The sequence below is a fragment of the Anser brachyrhynchus genome, assembly GCF_964034855.1.
Source record: "Anser brachyrhynchus genome assembly, chromosome: 3".
NCBI lineage: Eukaryota > Metazoa > Chordata > Aves > Anseriformes > Anatidae > Anser > Anser brachyrhynchus.
The window spans coordinates 24,728,014-24,746,726 of NC_137696.1; the positions used below are offsets into that span (position 1 = coordinate 24,728,014).

General features: G+C 36.9%; 1 protein-coding gene across 1 annotated transcript in view; it reads right to left on the bottom strand.

Moving 5' to 3' along the window:
• USH2A (usherin) overlaps nt 1-18,713 on the bottom strand; it is a 419,834-nt gene that overhangs the window by 117,141 nt on the left and 283,980 nt on the right. Inside the window, exons 41-42 of the mRNA XM_080585038.1 lie at nt 11,115-11,743; nt 1,039-1,373 (exon numbers count right to left, since the gene is read on the bottom strand). Coding sequence (XP_080441164.1) covers nt 1,039-1,373; nt 11,115-11,743 — 964 coding nt within the window. The remainder of the gene's footprint in view (nt 1-1,038; nt 1,374-11,114; nt 11,744-18,713) is intronic.

Here is an 18,713-nt window from a genome sequence, read left to right on the forward strand (position 1 = left end):
TTACAAGATAATTATTGAACCCATCGATACACTTAGAAGAGAGCTACTAGCCAGCACATATGGCCTACAGAGATGTAAGTCCATGCACAATGTTTCACAATACCTTAAAGCACTAGACTGAAGCATTTGACTTTTTAAAATTATGCATAAATGTATAAAGATATATTTATCTTTCTAAATCTTCATGCACTCAAATCCATTTTTTTTGTTTGTTTGTTTTTTACACACACACACACTCAGTAATCGATAGATTCAAGCCAAGACCCTCATCCCATTGTTCTACAAAAATCTCGGAGGAGATGCTTTATTCTAGTACCTGTGGAGAAATCCAGCCTGCTGTACCAAATACTTTCTTCCTGTTCCCATTTTCAGCTCTGACCAAGAACCTGTAGCACTTTAACTTCTTTAACTTCCTCATGAACTCTCACATTCACAGCTTCTTAATCAGTTTCGTTTTGAAGGTTTTTTTTGTTTTGTTTTTGTTTTTTTTGCTGCATCACACTACCAAATGGTCACTTTCGCTTTATCTGGACTAGCTCACACAGAGTATTGAGCATATGTATGCATTAAACATTTATGTTCACAGAGATCTTATGCTTTTCTTGCCATTTCGCTAGTGAAATGTGCTGCTTGAGCTCACCACCAGAAAGTGGCTGATCCTACAGCCCAAAATAGCTATGCCTTTGCAAAGATCCTGGGCTTGTTCCTTCTGGCTCTTCAGAGAGTCTGGCTCTTCAGCACCAGTCTGAAAGACCTGGAGGATTCTTGAACGTGTTCTGAAAAGTAAATTCCACAACACAGATGCCACAGGTGCTCTAAATATTCCTGAGTCTTCTTAAATTCAAAATGATTCAAAGTTCACCCTGCTCTATCTCCAATTTCTGTTAAGTCCACTCATGGACTCCTGAATCCTAAACAGCTTCAGAAGGTCAGGAGAAACTGAGACCACATCATCAAGTCTGCATTGCCCAGCATTTTCTAAGTCAGACTTAGGTATGGAGAAGAAAACTGTCATCTCATCTGCAACTAAAAGCTTACCTCAGACGAGGACCATTTGGCCTTAGTGGTGGTTGCCAAGATAAGGCGATAAAGGACTCACTGATTGGCGTCACAGACAATGGACTAACGCCCTGAGGAACTGTTGAAGGTGTAGTTATGCTGGAAGGTAAACTCTCTGTGCAGCCTCCCAGAAAGCCATCACCTCCAGTACAAGCTATTAGAGTAACTGAGTAGTTTGTGTAAGGTATAAGATTAGTCACCACATGACTTAATGTTGATGAAGTATTTCCAGCAATGACAATTCGTGGATCAGGCATGCGAATCTCATAGTTAAGGATTTCGCCATTCTGTATCAGAGGTGGTTTCCATGAGACCTGAAGGAGGAGAAAACACAAACAATGGACTTCTTACAGCCAGAATTCAGAAATACAAACATGACGTGCTAAAAACAGTCACAGTCGTGATCTCAAGATGGATGTCTTTTATTTCTTCATCAAGACAGACCTTTCCCAGGTATCTGAGATTTGATTTTTGAAGGGACATCAGTTAGAAATCTAACCTTTAATTTTAGTGAGGGTTGCAGTAACAGTTGTGGCCATTGAAAATCTACTACTGAGCTTCACCAGTAAAACTGGAGTACTCTAAAGTCTTTGAGGTGTTCCGATACATTAGCAAAAATACATTGTTCATCATAAATATCACTGTCATTTCTTTGCTTACAATGTATTGCCTGGTGTGCTCATCTATTACTGGCAGAGTAAAAAGAAATCTTATTTAGTATTTGCATAATTTTCAGAAATGCGTAATTGCATTAGCTCCTATGAGAGCCAGGACTATCCACACTTTTTATATGATGAAATTTCCTTTTTTCCCTTTTATTTTTCAGTAATAAATTAAACCGGTAACTATCATGCAAATAACAGACAATTTCTTCCATTTTTAGAATTATTAAATTATTTTGAGAATGCTTATGCTGCTATACTTACTATGGTTTCATTTTGATTTATTCTTTTTTCAAATGCATTTTAATCTATATTTTATTCTTATCAATTCCAGTGAGGAATCATACTCAAATCATTGTACTATAAACTGTGATAAAGTGCAATTCTTTTTAAAAATCTTTTAGCCACTGTATCATGACAGAGGGGATTTCAGACTGATACAATGAGGACATGTAACTGTATTAAGAAACTCAAAGTTTCATAAAGTTTGTATAATAGCAATTATTAGTCCTTCATCCTATAGAACTCTCTGTGAAGGAGGAATAGCAGTTTTCCTTTGCTAACCCTGTGACTGTTTTCCTTGCTACTGACCCAGTCATCTGTAACAACTGCTGCCTCTTTCCTCCTAGGCACAGGTTACTTAAGGATTGAATCCAATAATGCAAAGAACATAGAAGCAGACAACACCTAGATGAATATATGTGAAGAATAAAAGTAACAAATATAACACTGAAGTGGTAAATAGCAATACCAAAATACTTCAGGTTGAACATTTTCATTAATTCTCTCCAGTCTCCAAAGGCAGTATCTTTAAAAAGGTATATTCACAATTACACATGACCATGGAAACAGAGAAGCTTGATTTTAAAAATATGATTTTAAAGGACCCTTGGGGATTAGGAAATGTTATATCTTAGGTACAGAAGGACCTCTTAGGCTGTCAGGACTTGCAAGAAACCTGGCAGCAAAGTACTGGAGAAAGCTGAAGGATTTTGATAACAGAATCTGGAATACAATTAAACAGAGAATTAGAAACAGGGTGATCTTGAGTAAAGACAGCACAAACAAGATTATTGGTGCCCACATAGGAAAGGCTTAGCTCTGGCTAATTATCAAATGCTATATTCAGATTTCTGTTACTTCTGGCCCCAAATCACGATCAAACAAATAAATAAAGTACTATAAATAAAAGTAGGAAGCAACTCCTGCACTTTTCTCATAGACATTGAGCAAAACTCTCATTTTGAAGTAGTTCATGTGATGTGATTGTAAATTTAGAAAACAGAGAAGAGTGGATTATTAGAACAGACAACAGGAAATTTTGTTTTCACGTGCAATTAGAAAGCATTCAGACAAGTAAGTTTCAGACAAATTTCCCAGTCGTGGAGATTTTATTGCAGCCATACTGCACACACTGATAGGATGCATTTTATATGTCATAGAGGGAAGTGTGCATGGGTCACATTTGCAGGGACTGTCCTTGAAGGTGCTGAAAGCAGCAAAGAATACTTTAAGGTCTGACACATCACAGTAAAACACACATTTCTGCAACAATTATTACATTACTCTTTTTTTGAGGTGTAGAACCTGTCCCAAAATTCTGCCTCAGTGAAGCAAGTGTGACTAAAGATAATATATTTTAGGGTGGTTTTTTTTTTGTTGTTGTTGAGGTGGTTGTGGTTTTTTGTTAGTGGTTTTTTTTTTTTTTTTAGTATTAATACAGTAAACTCTGTCATACTCTGTCATTAACAGTAAGAAAAACCCTGTTACTTGTTGCTTAATGCAAGTTTTCTAATAAAAGAACTGCTTGTCAAATACTTTGGAACATTCTTTGTATTACCCTCTCAGAAGAGAAAGCTGTCTAAAAATGTTCACCTTATACCTCCCTGGAAGGGAGGAGGAGTTATTTTTTAATTGCATTACATTTTAGATACCCAACTTTCAGGTCTAGCAACACAAAATTACTTCACACAAGACTTACCATATACTGTAACCACTTCACATAAAGGAATAGATTTATAACATTGTCAGAACAGACACTGCTCTAGAACCTCAGTTTGTGAGTCTTATACTGCCTCTGAACAAGCTACTAAAGCCTGAAAACAAAACAAAAAACAAAACAAAACCTGCCACGTTACTTCAGAGCATTTGTTGTGCACTAACAGATAAAGCACCTCCTAGTGCTTGGGGCTTACACTGGGGAATTTCTCAATTTTATTTTTTTCTAAGAGAAGTAAAAGCCAAGCTGAATAAAGAATTTTTAATCAGTAGGATGATAACACAGAAATGCAAAGTATCTGGGCATGGACATATCATACAAAGGCATGTAGATCAGTTATAGCTTTGGTATGTTTTTTAAACTAGATAAAAGGATGACCAAGGATTCTCACAGTCACTGGTCACTTGACCTCCTTTGAATTACGTATGTTACTTTGGAGTGACAGGACATGCAGTCTCCAATAAGTCTCTCTCTCTTAGGGAAGGAAGGCTGTTTGTTGCCTCTTCACTTCACTGACAGGTCAAGGTCAAGGGATTGCCTGACCCATAGTGTGAATGAAGACGATGGAGCCAGCCTGGTTAACACACGTGGCACTGCTAGACCTGTTCTCCACTTTGATGTGCCAAGGTTTGAGGTAAGAACTTGGCAATGCATGAAAGCAGGAAAGCTCACTAGACAGGCTGTGTTGGAAGCAGTAACAGTTTGTTCATTGATTTGAAGCTCAGCACTGAGACCATGAAAGAGGATGCCCATGAGGGAGAATAAGGTAACTACTGGGAGAGATTAACTGATTCAATGTAATGACTCTGGAAGCTGTCATTTAAAGATCAAAGTACCTTATTTTCTCCACCACAAAATTTAAAGAGACAGAAATTAGCCATTTTCCCCCTATTAAACAGCTATAACCTTGCATATCTTTTTTTCTTTCTCTCTCTCTTTTTTTTTTTTTTTTTTGGCAGCAGTTGGAACCCTGCAACTTAATTCTGAGCTATGATAAGAGAGGCACAGACACATAACTCTTTTAATAGTTCAGGCCTGGTTTCAACAGTTTGCTTTTAAATCAGCATGTTTGGCTTCATTTTATTCTAGTTTCTCCTTGCTGCTGCTTGTAACATCTACAAACAGAATGTAATAAATACACTACTGAGACCTTTTCACTGTTGGTCTCAAAGCACGTTGTAAGTCTCAAATTGCAAGTATCATGATTCCATTTTTGCAGATGAATAGACTAAATCCCAGACTAAGTCATGTTACAGAAAGAAGCAAAACTAAAAAGAAGGATTTCGTAAGTTCTTATCTGGCTTCACAGAAATTATAGTAGGACTCAGCTAAGAGCCAGTATCACAATAGAAGAGCAAAACCTGACAGAGGTCAATGATAATTACTCTCATAGACTTTGCAGATGAATTGTATCCAGCTTCAGCAAACACTACCATGGAAGAACTGTACAATCAGGTTTGCAGTAACGGATTGCTACTAGAAAAACTTCTTAAGCTCTATGAAAAGGAGGGGGATATGCTGATGAAACCCTGATTAGTTCACCCCACTGTATGATCTGCACCAAATGAACAAGCTGTGCAAGAAATCACAACGCTAAAACGTGGAGAACCTCTGGTGTGCAAGTTAAGGTTGTTCCTATGGGTATTGGTGTACCTAAGTCGCTCAAGCAGCACTTATGTGGCAAATAAACCAAGGTCTCACTGACCTTAGCAGCATTACAAGGCAATCTTCACACAAGGATTGATCACTCCTAAACAATTTTCTCAGTGCACTAGGCACACCTGCATAAAACTGGAACAGAAGTGAATAAAGTCCAAACTTTTTTTTTCTCCCCAAAATTAAGCTGCTATTTGTCCTTCTTGCATCTCCCTTTAGTGTACAAAGCCTACATATTGGGGTTGTTCATATTCACAAAATTATATTCTTAGGTAACTGCAGTTTGAGGCATTTTGAGAATGAAATAGCAAAGGACCAGGAGTTTAAACTGTAAGAGAGGAAGGATCTTCTTAACAGTATCATGCTTTACCACAGAGGTAAAATGCTAAAGGATCACCCCCGTGTTAGTCACCAGCATGAGTGACCATGGAGTTAGTTCAGTAGCATCCAATGTTCTGTCATCAGAAGCAACTTCACAGGACAGCAAACACTAAAGTGTGAGACAAAAGCAAGTCAGAACATGTAATAAATAAATCCATAACTGTAATTCTATAGAAGTGGGTAAACGGGTAAAGAAAACATTTTACTTTTCATGAATGATACTCAAATTAGCTAAAGCTATTTCATGATTGGTTTAAATGTGTAAGTGGCATCCATTCCATACAACTGGAATCTTTATTTTGGGCTTTGCAATCCTAACCTGTATACAGAGCAACAGGTATCTAGCAGTCCACTGTCAGAAGGACAGAAGACAACTATAAAAATAGAGCCTTGTTAATTTTGTTTCCTCACTTGAAGATGTAATTTAGTAGTCAAATCTGAGAAACAGCTACTAGAAAATTTATCACTCTGAAGCAATAAATGATAATCTTCTGTAAAGAAAAGTTGCAGACTGCATCTCTTGAACATCTTGTGGACAGCAAACTGAAGACATTGTTCGATCTGCAGGCTGGAATACTATCTGTCTTTGCTGCAGCTGCTTCTACACAAAGAAAAGAATAGCAGGTGAACTGTAAAGTAAGCAACTGTCACCTCCGAGGGTAAGAGCAAACACAAATGACAATGGAAATCAAAGCCCGCAACCCTTCCTCAGTCAGCAAAGTCATGGGAAAATACTTAGGAAACAGAAGTAATCCTTACAAAATGAATGACGTGGTATGAAATCAACATGCAACAGAAGAAATTAGAAAGAAGAATGACAGTTTGGTGCTACAGAAACAGTTACGTTGCATTTCTGACAGCATATATAACATACTTTAAGAGAGAAGTCAATGAAATTATATATTTTTAATTATTTTTTCGTATTTTCCATCTAATAAAATTGAAAGAAATTTCTGTAAGTGATATTATCATGAAGGAATGCCATGGCACAAGAATTATATGCCAATAAAGTACTTATTTAATCCAATCAGGAGGAAATCATTCTCTTATCACCTACCTGAGCACCAAGAAGAAAAATTCTCCTTTCCCCTTGAGAGAAACATCAGGATTAAGTAAAGGTTGTGCCACATTTGAAAAAGTTATGTAAAGAAAGACAGAAAATAGCTGCAGCTTCCTGCCTGTCAGTGGTCCGGGTGGCAGCATTGGTCGGCGAGGGAGAACAGTACAGGCAAACATACATCAGCAAGTCCCCAGTTAAGCCAATAATCAAGATTACAGCTGTCTACCCCAGGCCAAAGCCCTCAAGGGAGAGCCACAGCAATGAAAGGGAAGACTTCCTATCTAAAGACTTCCTATCTAAAGTTACATGGCCAAAGTTGGATAATTTACATACTACAGTTAATTTAGTTCAGCATACCCAGCCACATAATGCTTTTCCTACACAAAGAACTCCTTCAAATAATTATTCATTGTGTAAACCAGCCTTTTTCTCAAGGCATTCAACCTAGCTACATTCCCGAATGTCATATCAGTGTGAAGTGTGAGATTGAAGCAGCACAGCAATTGCAACCCTCACAAGAAAAGGAAACAATTTCTTTTATACGTCTGTACATTAGGGTATAGCAAATCTTGTGTAACAGGAATAATGTTCATGGCATTGGCATATACTAAATAAACGGCTTTTGCAGTTGCTGAATACCTCCACTTCACTTTGGCATTTAATCAGCCACAAAAGCAGTTTATTGCGCAGTATACTCTGCTACCATGAACATTATCAATTCAGCAAATATTAAAAAATATCATGCAAGTGTCACAGAATTGGGTACTTTAAAAATTATCGACAGCTATTCACTTTCTGTTGCACAAAAGAAAGCAAGTTAAATGTTATTGAGAGATACCAGTCCATTCTGATTAAAATAGAATGCTAAAGGACAACATAGACATCAGAAGTGTTTATGCCAAGATTGACCTGCTGTGCTGATATTTTCCTCCTTGCAGAGTAAAAGCTTTGGTCTAGGAAAATAAGCTGTATACTCAAGTGAGTACTGTCCTGGAGTGCTTTGAATTCTTCACATCCTCAAATCATTTATATTGATTCTATGACTAAATAAAGGAATGGAAATATGTTTCTCTCTCTCTCTCTCTCTCTCTCTCTCTCTTTTAATAAATTCTCTCTGTTCTCAGTGTAAGTAAATATTTGTGCTCATGGTTTAGGGATTGGTTGCACTGACAACTGAAAGCCTCTATTGATTTGCAACCCTGGCTTGGTAAAGGAGCCTCTTGCTAATCTTCCCCACAGTGCCCTTCCAATACTTTCTCTGCTAACCTGGAAGGACAGCTCTCTCTAGGGCAAGAGGTAATTAAACTCTCATGGTGGCTCCTTTCTGAAGAGACAGCTTATTTTGTATTCTCTGCTTAAGATTTACTGTTGTAGATACTGAATAAGATGAGAGCGTTGTACAGCACAGGCAGACTCCACAAATTTGATTTGTTAGTAGGCTACTCAGGAGAGAAAGTCTGCCTTTCTGGGACTCCTCAGAGTTTAAAGGCAGCAACATAAAGCAGTCCCAAATCAGATCCATCCTATTTCCACACACAAAAACTTTTCAACCAGCAAGTGACAATCTTCCTATGAAACTTCATTCTGTCTGGGAAACTACCAGCTGTCTGGGGTGAAGACACACCAGGGCCTTGCAGAGCAGCTTTTCAGATCTCCCCTCTAGTCTGAAAGCATAGGGCAAAAAGAAGCAAATGTTTTAAAATGGATGCTATTTCATTCTTTTCATATTCTTCTACCACAGAACAGTCATAGAGGCCACAACACAGCCTCAATCCCATGGCAATACCCACTGGGTGCTTTCTGAGCCTTATGAACTTGCAATAAAATGTAAGAGAAGGAAACAACTCCTCTGCTAGCAAGCTAATCCATTTGACCCGGAAGAAGACTAACAGGTGAGGTGAAATCCCAGTCTCTTCCTCTGGTGCTCCCAACTGCAAACAAGCAGAAGGTGAGAAAACCACTGGGTGCAATAAGCCCTCGTCATAATCTCTTCAGTTATGTAGTGCAGTGAACGCTTCTGGACCTATAACCTTATTTCAGCTTTTTGAAAATATCATGAATGATATTAATAATATAAGAATAAAAAAGCTAAAAGCCTCTGCTGTCCTGGACAAGTAAGAGAAATCCTAAGACTTTTTACAAAGACTTAGAGCCTTAAAAATCAGAAGTAAAATAATGTTTCATCCTGGGAATGCACAGACATTTTACGAAGTATTCTCATCAGTCCTCTAGGGTATTTTTGAGTGCCCCTTCCCCTGAAATTACGATAACTATCATATTAAACAAAACTAAATAAACAAAACTAAATTAAATAAAATACTAGGTGAGTTAGAAGAATTTATGTGAGCATCGGCAAAAGATACCAATATTTGGTACACTGAGAAAGAGAATTTTCACTACAAGACAGATACTCAGAAGACGGTATATTTGGAAAGGTGTCCAAATAAGTCACTCTTCTCTATTAAATGCTGCCACCTTTAATTATTTTGAACATTTTATCCTAAATATTTAAAATCAAGTAAAATGAACCATAAAACCAAGCTTTGGAAATAAAAACATCCAAGCTTCAGTATCTTTGATAGAAATTAGTCTTAATAGACTAAAAAACAAAAATCAAAAAGCATTGTTTAATTGAAACAAAAAATGAACAAAAATTGAAAAACAAAAATTGAAAAGCATTGTTTAAATGAAATTAAATTATTACAGAACGAAGACAGAGCTGCCTGATTTCAGGTTTCAAAAGAAATTAATGATCAAACTGACTTTCAGTATGTGTAGATTCCTTAATCTTGGAAATGAGCCAAAGACAATAAAATTACAGCACACACCTCTGATCTCAAGAAAAGACACCTAGCAAAGAATGACAAGGCCACTGATAACTCACGAGCTTTTATAATTGGGATTGAGTGTTGACTGCACTTGGAGAAAAAAAGAAAATGAGTAAGATATGCAATTATTATGCTCTTATCACATTAACTGAAGTATTAAAGGTTGCACTGACTTCTTTTCTGTGCTCAAATAGAGCACAAAAAATAGAGCCAATGTGTAAAATCTCATGTAATAAAATGTGGACATGTGTGGGCATGCAATTGAACTAGGGCTACTGTTTACTCAGCATTAGTTCTTCTGGTAAATCCATGAAATATACTTTGCTATAAATCATGGTAGATATTAAGATATATCTACAGAAGTACGGAGTGCAGAGTCCTAGATGTAGACAGCCCAGATCTCCAATAAGCAGTCTGGCAATTCATCACAATTAGTAGTGGTCGATCATTATTAATTCTTACGGTAACCATTGTACTCATACTGAACTCATTTGCCATTAATGTGGAGGTAACAAGCAATTCCTTAGACATTAAAACATAATTTTAAGAGCTCAGGATTTTTTTTATCTAATGGTGAGTGGCTTTTTTCATAGCTTAATGTTATATGTGAACAAAGCAAAAAATCAGGATTGGTTTACTGCTCGGATTCACACCCTTAAACTACTTAGACTACATTGGTAGCAACCACTCTATGTTTACTTTTTGAAAATACAATGTATACCAAAAATAATAAATCAAACAGATGAACTTCAATCTTATGCAAATGTCCTTTGTTTTGTGCTCTGTTGAGCAAGCTACTGTACCAATACTTTTGGCATTAGTACAAGACTGAATCCATGGAAGCATGTGTGTATTTACACAAAAGAGGCTTCTAAGCTACAAAAATCCCTCTTGTTTGGTTACACTAATTTCCCTTGAATGAAGTTTGTATGCAAGCCAAAACAATGGTAGTTATCCTGTCCTCTAGAGTTCATTCCCAACAGAACAATGCGAATAATTGAAAACTTCCTAGGTAGTCCTGTAAGACTATTCTTTCGTAAATCAGGAGAACAATAATGCTATTTTTATTTCATGAGCTATTTTACAAAATCTGATAGTTATATATGAGACTTAATTACATTAAAATTCTTGTTACTTCTTAGCATTTTAATGAAACCTTGAAATTTTGGGGAAGGTAGTAGGTCATTTTCTGATCTTAATAGGAACTTAAATGTAAGCATCAAGTTTAATATTCAAACTAAGTCAGGTGTATAAAGAAAAAAATGATCTGGAGTATAATGACAAGATGCTGGTGTAAAGGAAAAATGGAAAGGAATATAATGCTTTTGAGCCAAAGGACAGACACTAAGCATTTAGCTACCCCTGCAGCAAAGAAATCTGTTGGCTCAGCCCATGGATGTCTCTCTTAAATACACCGTTTCTACAAGGGAAACCTTTTAAAGTCACAAAGTGATGAAAATTACTCCTACCTTAACTGAATGCGGTCCCAGCACTTCTGCATCAGGTGGCTGAACACCAGCAGGTCTTGATGGTCGAGTGGTAACTTCTGACCATGCACTGCTGTTCATCCCTCCATGAAGAGTGCTCATAAGTATCCTGTATTCAAATTTCTGCCAAGGGCTCAGAGCAGTACTCTGGTCAATATAGCTCATGGGCTGACTGAGAGGGAGAGTCACCACAGTTGATATTTGTTTGGTCCCTTTTACCCTCCTTTCTATTGTAAGGTTTTCCACCAAACCATTTGGGTGAGCAGGTGGTTGCCAGGATATAACCACAGAGGTTGGAGTATCAGAATACAGCTCTGGAGCATGAATACCTTCAGGTGCGTCTGGAAGAGTCCGGATTGATGGACTCTTGGGTGAAAGAGAGCATCCTTTAGATGTGCATCCTTCTACCTGAAACACATAGACAGTGTAAGGATGCAAGTCCTCTACAGTGCAATTAGAGCTAGCTCCTAGCACTGTAGCATGCAGTTGGCCATTTTGGTAAATATTATAATGAGTGATAATGCCATTTTGCTTTAAAGGTTGCTGCCAGGTGATGCTTGCTGCCCTTGACGTAACATTCAGTAGAAGTGGTGGATCTAAAGGTCCAGGTTCTGTAACAGAAAAGAAGGGAAAGAAAAATTACTAATAGTCTGTGAGTTGCAAAAGTGGTAGGAAGCAGAACTCATCAAGTGAGTTTCAAAGCAATGAAAGAAGTTCAAATCTACCAGTTTCTCTCTTCAAAAACTGTAGGCCCTGTGCTTCAGGAGACGAATATGGTTCTCTTCTTGAAGGCAAACTGCTTTGCAAGCACACCTTCCCTCCCTCATCTGCATCTTTTTCCTCATACATCTCAACAGTGTCGTATTGATGCCATTAGCATATGGAGAAAATGCAAGGCTAGGTATCAATATAGAACTACAGTTCTAGCTATTGTTGATATTTTCTAGAGTGCTAGCTACTGATTGCAACCAACAGCACAGGCATAAAAAGCTGCATATTTTACAGCTCAGTAAGCCCCTACTGCATCTCTCATTATATATTCAATATTTTACTTCATTCTGTTTATAATTCTAATCCATTTTTTGCAATTTATCTACTCCCTGTTAATATTATAGGTGATTTTTTACTGTGACTGTGACAGAAGCTGCCGATTTAGCTCTTTCACCTACTGATAAATAAACAATGCACAGATCTGACCTTTAGGTTAACAGGTTTTATGCTTGCTCCACTCAGCACTCTAACTGATTCAATTATCATAAAGGTTCAGGAGCTTCCATGAATACTGAAAAAGACCGACCATATGCCTGCATAGGTGTTGTGGAACAGCAAATACTCTGCAGCCCTCCAGAGAAATTCCTTAATTGTAAATAATTTCACCATGCGACACAATCAAGTCACCTTGAATGCAAAACCCTCAGCCTGTGGAGGCAAAGTGTTATTTAAGCTTTACTGGGCTGCGTTAAATTCTGCAATTTGAAGGGCTGTTAAGTTTTTCAATTGAAATTTCATTTAAAATGCAGGTGCTTTTTATTATATTGAGGCTTTACTGCTCTCTAGGTACAAGCAAGAACATGGTGCAATAACACAAATCTGGCTCAATCACTGATCAGTAACAGCTGTAATTCCAGAACATTTAGCATTCTTATAAACCACGTCCTGAAATCTATAAATTGCTACAGCGGATCAAGAAAATACTATATTCCCCCTATTCTGCCCGTAGCAATTTTGACATTTATGAGATTTTTCTGTGAACATTATATTTTATCGAAATCTTTAAAAAAGGTACACTTGGATTTAGTAATTGTTTAAAATAGCTTTAGGTTTGGGGATTTCAGAGAGGCAAGTTTCAAATGTTAAGGGTTGAAAATTTTATATTCATTAGTGGTTATGTGCATGCTAAGACTACGGGACACATGACATAGCATATACTGAATTCCACAGCAGCCAACAACTCCATTATTTAATTCCCAGTGAAGTGGCATGCTGTCCAAACCACAAGGACCAGTATCTGTATAGGAAGAATAATTTAATTCACCAGAAATTAAATAATTCCTGCAAATGTTTAAGTAAATAGAAAAAAGAGAAAGCAGGAGAGAGAATGAAAATAGGGGGTGCTAGAAAACAAATAAATCCAGCACAAAGACTGTTTTTTCTCTCTTTTAGAATAACAGCTGAAGCAGTCAGAAGTCCCAATTCTCCTCCTACATACAGAGAGACATAAATCAGGATTATTGCACTGATGTCAGTGGAAATAGTGATGTAAAATTGGGATAGCAAGCTTTTTCTTCTTCTTTTTTTTTTTTTTTGCTTTTAAATTTGAAAAAGTAACAGTGTTTTTTCTTTCATTATATGATGCATCACAAAGCAACTCCATAAAACTCATCCATATCACAATTCCTGTTCTACTCACAGTGATAATAAGGATGGAGTTTTATATTAATGCTTGTGCACTCTAGGATTAATTTAGATCTCTGAATTTACAAGTATAAAAGATGATCTGTTGTAAAGAGCAATCCAATTCTATTTGCATGTACTCTTGGGCAAAATCAATTAGATCATAAGCTGGAACAAAATTTGGTCCATTATTCAGACTTCACTGAAAGACAGAGGGGTGGGGGTGTAAACCTGAATTAGACATATATTCTGTAAAACAAAAATTTTGCTGGAGTGTAAAGGCGAAGGAGGGAGATTTGCTTTGGAATTGAAGATCTTGAAAATAAGTTATTGCAAATTCTTGTTTAATGGGGAGAAGGGAGATTGAAAGATACAATATTTACCACTGAGCTACAAACTAGCATGTTGTCTAATTATCCCTCGTACATTGCCTATCATACTGTGAGCTTCTACAGGAGGAAAAATAACAAAACAGAACAAAACCACAACAATTGAGCAGTTTGTTGGGAGGGGATGGATAAGCTTTTCTATTTGTACTGAACAAGTTGCTGGCATTACAGGTGAAACATTTAAGATAATTAGCTGAACCTGTGCTTCAACTTCCCCCCTGAGTTTAGGCATATTCCCTAAGGACAATGTGTAATGTATGCTAGGTGGTTTCAAACTTAAAATTTGAGTCCCCCTAGTCCCTCCATCACCCCTCAAACAAGCATATTCTGGTAGGTAGCATACCTACCTACACATTCCCTACTGCCCCTTTAAAAGAGAGAGTTTTAAGACTCTCTCAGTTCAAACAAGACGTTTGAGAGATGCTTAATTGGCCCCACTGGATGGGAAAGCATTAAATCCTGGTCCCCAACACTCATTCAGTATAGCTGCTTTTTAAATGGCAAGCAGAATCATCTAATTTTATATACAAATCAACTAGCACGATACTGCTTGGTTGAAAGGGTCACCACAATTATGTAAAACATGAGTATTAACTATAATTGGGATAGTTTGCTAATACAATAAAAAGCTCTGAACATGAGAAAAGTTATGCTCACAGCAGTAGCTATCACTTTCTAAAGTAAGAATTCATGGGTGAAATGACATGAAAAAGATGGTTATAAAATTTTAATGGAATGATAAAAGGCAAAAGTCAGCCTCTCAGCTGAATTCTTAAAATCCCTATATATCACAATCAGCTCCTTAACTGTAAAATCAATGTGGAGTATAACATGTTGTCAATGTGGTTGTCACTGGAGGGAAGACTGCAAAGTATGACAGCTACAGAGCTCAGCCTGACAATGATGAAAATAAAATCATAAAGCTTTTTACATGGGTGTAATTGTTTATCGAAATAACTACTGAACGTGGTAACAGTTGGCATCTTTTTCCTAAAGATTCTTAGTTCATATTTCAAACCATTTCATTACAGTATTAATACTGGAAGGTAGTTTCATTTTGGCAAATGAAATTATCTTTTACGGCAGGCTATTTTGCTCATCTGCCTCCAAAGTTCAGACTCTACTTAAAATTGAGGTACAAAACTGTCATTAATCTTTTTTAATTTCCTGACTAGAACCACACATTTGTTTACTTATTGTACAGACTGGGGGAGTGAGGAGCTATACTCTCATGGATATATTTCAGGGGAATCTATACTTTCATTAATAAACTGAGACATGTACCTGGACTACTGCCCTTTAAAGCTAATGAGAAATACCTGATTTGCTGGGAAACTCTCTCACTAAGCAGAATAGACATTCTGTGCCTTTTTTTCTTGAATCATTTACTCTTTCCAGAAACACGGACAATGAAATTATATATATTAACAAAGTGCAGTGTCTTTCGTATACTACCGACTGTAATAAGCAGAAAATCCACATTGTATAGTTCTGGGCACAAGGGACCACAGAAATCTTTTATCACATTAGATCACTGAACTCAGAAGTCATTAAGCTGTTTATACACTGATATGCATTGGTAGAAATCCCTTCAGATATATATTGAGAGTTCTCTTCAAAATATTCACATTTTTTGCAAACTTCTATTCCAACTGCATGTTGGTTCTAGTACCTCAGTCAGGCAGTTAAGAAAATACTTCTAATTCTTAACCTATAGGCATGCATGAGCAGATTGTACTTTTTGTCATATCATATTTGCCACTATATTACTTCAGCTTAATTGTACTCCTCTTTTGCTGTTCACCCTGTCATGTATTGCACATGATTTTCCGTTCCCTGTATCATCTTGCCAGGTTTTGTCTTCTCTTGCCTCCATTGCCATTTATCTTTCTTGAACACAGGTGGGCACATTTACATCAACCAACTATGTATTAGGTTATATGCCTAAATTATACAGACCTAATTTACACTAACTTTAGACTGAGAGACTAGTCTGAATTTAGACCTAATTTTAAACTGGGAGACTAGTCTTTTCAGACACCCAGTATAAGCAGCAGAGAAAGCAAGCGCTTCCAAAAGCTGAGGAGAACTGCAGCATCTAACCCTCTTGTCCTGAGTTGCCCTCTGGAGGCACCTGCCTCTTTCTTCTGTCTACTTAAAGAAACTTTAAGACAATGGGCCTCCTTGCCCTGGAACCAAAGCTTTGGAGTAAGCATGTCGGAGGAACACACAGCAGCACACTATATGACAGAAATAACACTCCCCTGCTTCATCAGCAAATACATACTGATGAGTGAATAATAAATTGCAGGATCACCCTTTTTAAATTGTTTCATGTTCCTCTAGCAGCTTCCATATGTAAAGATCTCAAGCCATCACTTTGTACTACGTGTTTGTACTGTGAACAAACATTGGACTGGACTATAACTTCCTTAACACAGAAAGGAGACGGATTTGCAGTTTCTATCTAAGAAAAAAATATGGACTGCCTGATAAAGGCACTTACAAAACAGCTTCAGTGAGAACTCTCCATACTGGAAAAATATGCTAATCCAAGACACAGCCATCTGAAAGAGAACATGCTGATGACTGAGATGTCCTCCTGTACATATCTCACTGGACTGCAGGCAGTTTCTAGGACATTCCAAATAAAAGAACAGGCAGCTTTTCTCTAAAGTAGTACTTTTTGGTAGCTTCAAATTTGTACAAATCAAGATGCATCTTCCTAAATGCTATGAAAAGCACCTTTCTCATTTGGGAACTATCCCTGTGATGAAATATTACTTCTGGCAGATTGCTATCAGCCAGTACAATTTTGCCAACCATAAAGCTATACTGTAAGAATGCTGCAGCAGCCATAGGACAAGGTTTAAATAACTATAACCAATTGTTTTGCAGCTTCCTTCCCAGATGGTTTAAAGACTTACCATGATGAAAGGTAAAACCTAATTGACATCTGCTTTTTATATCTAGAAAACTTCATTTTATTTCTGAATGCAATGCATAAAATTCTGCTCTCAGCTCAACAGTACTTACTGACCTCTCAGTTCAGTGGTGATTATATTGATTTCAGAGGAGTTATCTTAAACTTACACTCAAGTTACTGAAAGCAAGATCTAATCCAGAAACTTCAACAACTGTTTCTATTTGTCTGGCAGTAAATATTCTGATGCTATACTGACCAAGATCACTGGAACAAACATCTTTTATCAACACATGTTTAGCAGGTTATAAAATATTCATAGGATATGTACATTATTCTCATCTGGTACTGGCAGGTTAGACTTTAAAAATTTCATGGAATCAGTTACTAGTTCCACACTCATGTAAATGGGAATATTTGAAAATTATTTACAGCATTTTTCCTTTAATCAAAAACACCCCAAACCTACTAAACATTACAATAAGACAATTTATTACCAGATACAACAGATTTTTATGTCAGCTTTTGCTAATTTTTCTTTAATCATTCCTAACATCCTGATAGTTTACTAAATATTTTTCATAAATAAAATATAATATGCAATTTACTACATATTGTGAAATCATCAGCTTGTATTAATATAACTCTACTGTCTTTAAAACTGGATATGATGATTTACATTACTGCTATCAGGTTCATGTGCACATAAACACACATACATGCATACATTTTATTCCTACAGATATTTTATGCTTTGGTGAAACAAAAAAGATATACATTCACTATGTAAAATTTGATAAGAATGTGGATATACACATATATTTCACCAGAGTAAGAGATACGGAAATTTCTACTGTCAAATTGTACTTTAAAAAGTCAAAGTCAAAGGCCTCTGGTTAGCTGGGCCAGGAATTAAGTGTAGTTCTGCAACAAGCTGTCAGTACAGGCAGTTTTATAAGAAACATATTGAAGCCTTGACAGAAATACTGCTTATACCCAATGACAATCATTCAGTCTTAAGCAGCTGAGTTGAACATCCTTTCACAGATGGCAGCCCTCCACAATGATACCAAAACCAAAGACCTTTGTCAACAATGAAAGTTTTTTTGTCAACAATGAAAGTAAATTACAAGGTTTGTTGGATATTAGAGACATATCAGCATGTATTCTTTAGCAGTATTAATACAAAGGGAACAGTACATTTTAAGAAAAATCATTTTCCCCTTGGAGACACAGAGTTTGTAACGGAACCACAGAACGTGGTGGTTTTCATTTGTTTGTTTGTGATTTTTTTGTTTGTTTTAAGCTAGAGAACAAGATACAGCATCATAGCTGAAGAGCAAAGTAGATTGGTAATCTTAAAATATTTGAATTTCATAAACACTGGTAGAGGCAGTATATAAATATTTTTCTTATTCTTAAATTCCTTTTGAAACATCTGCCTTTCGTACTAACTTCAGGCATTTTTACAGTTGGGTTTTGCATGCTAGTGCACAAATGCTATCCAAGTTCTATACAGCAGCTAACTTCTACATATATGTTCCAGAAGGACTGTTTTCTCACAATGGGGAGTGGAGGGGCAGGTGCCAATCTATTCTCTTTAGTGACCAGTGATAGGGAATGGAGTCAAGTTGCAACAGGGAACATTCAGGCTGGATATCAGGAAAAGGTTCTTCGCTGAGAGGGTGTTTGCCTACTGGAATTGGCTCCCCAGGGACATAGTCATGGCACAATGCCTGTCAGAGTTTAAGACGCGTTTGGACTATGCTCTTAGTCATATGGTCTGAATTTTTGGGTAGACCTGTGTGGAACCAGGAGTTGGACTCAGTGATCCTTGTGGGTCCCTTCCAACTCGGGTTATTCTATGATTCTATG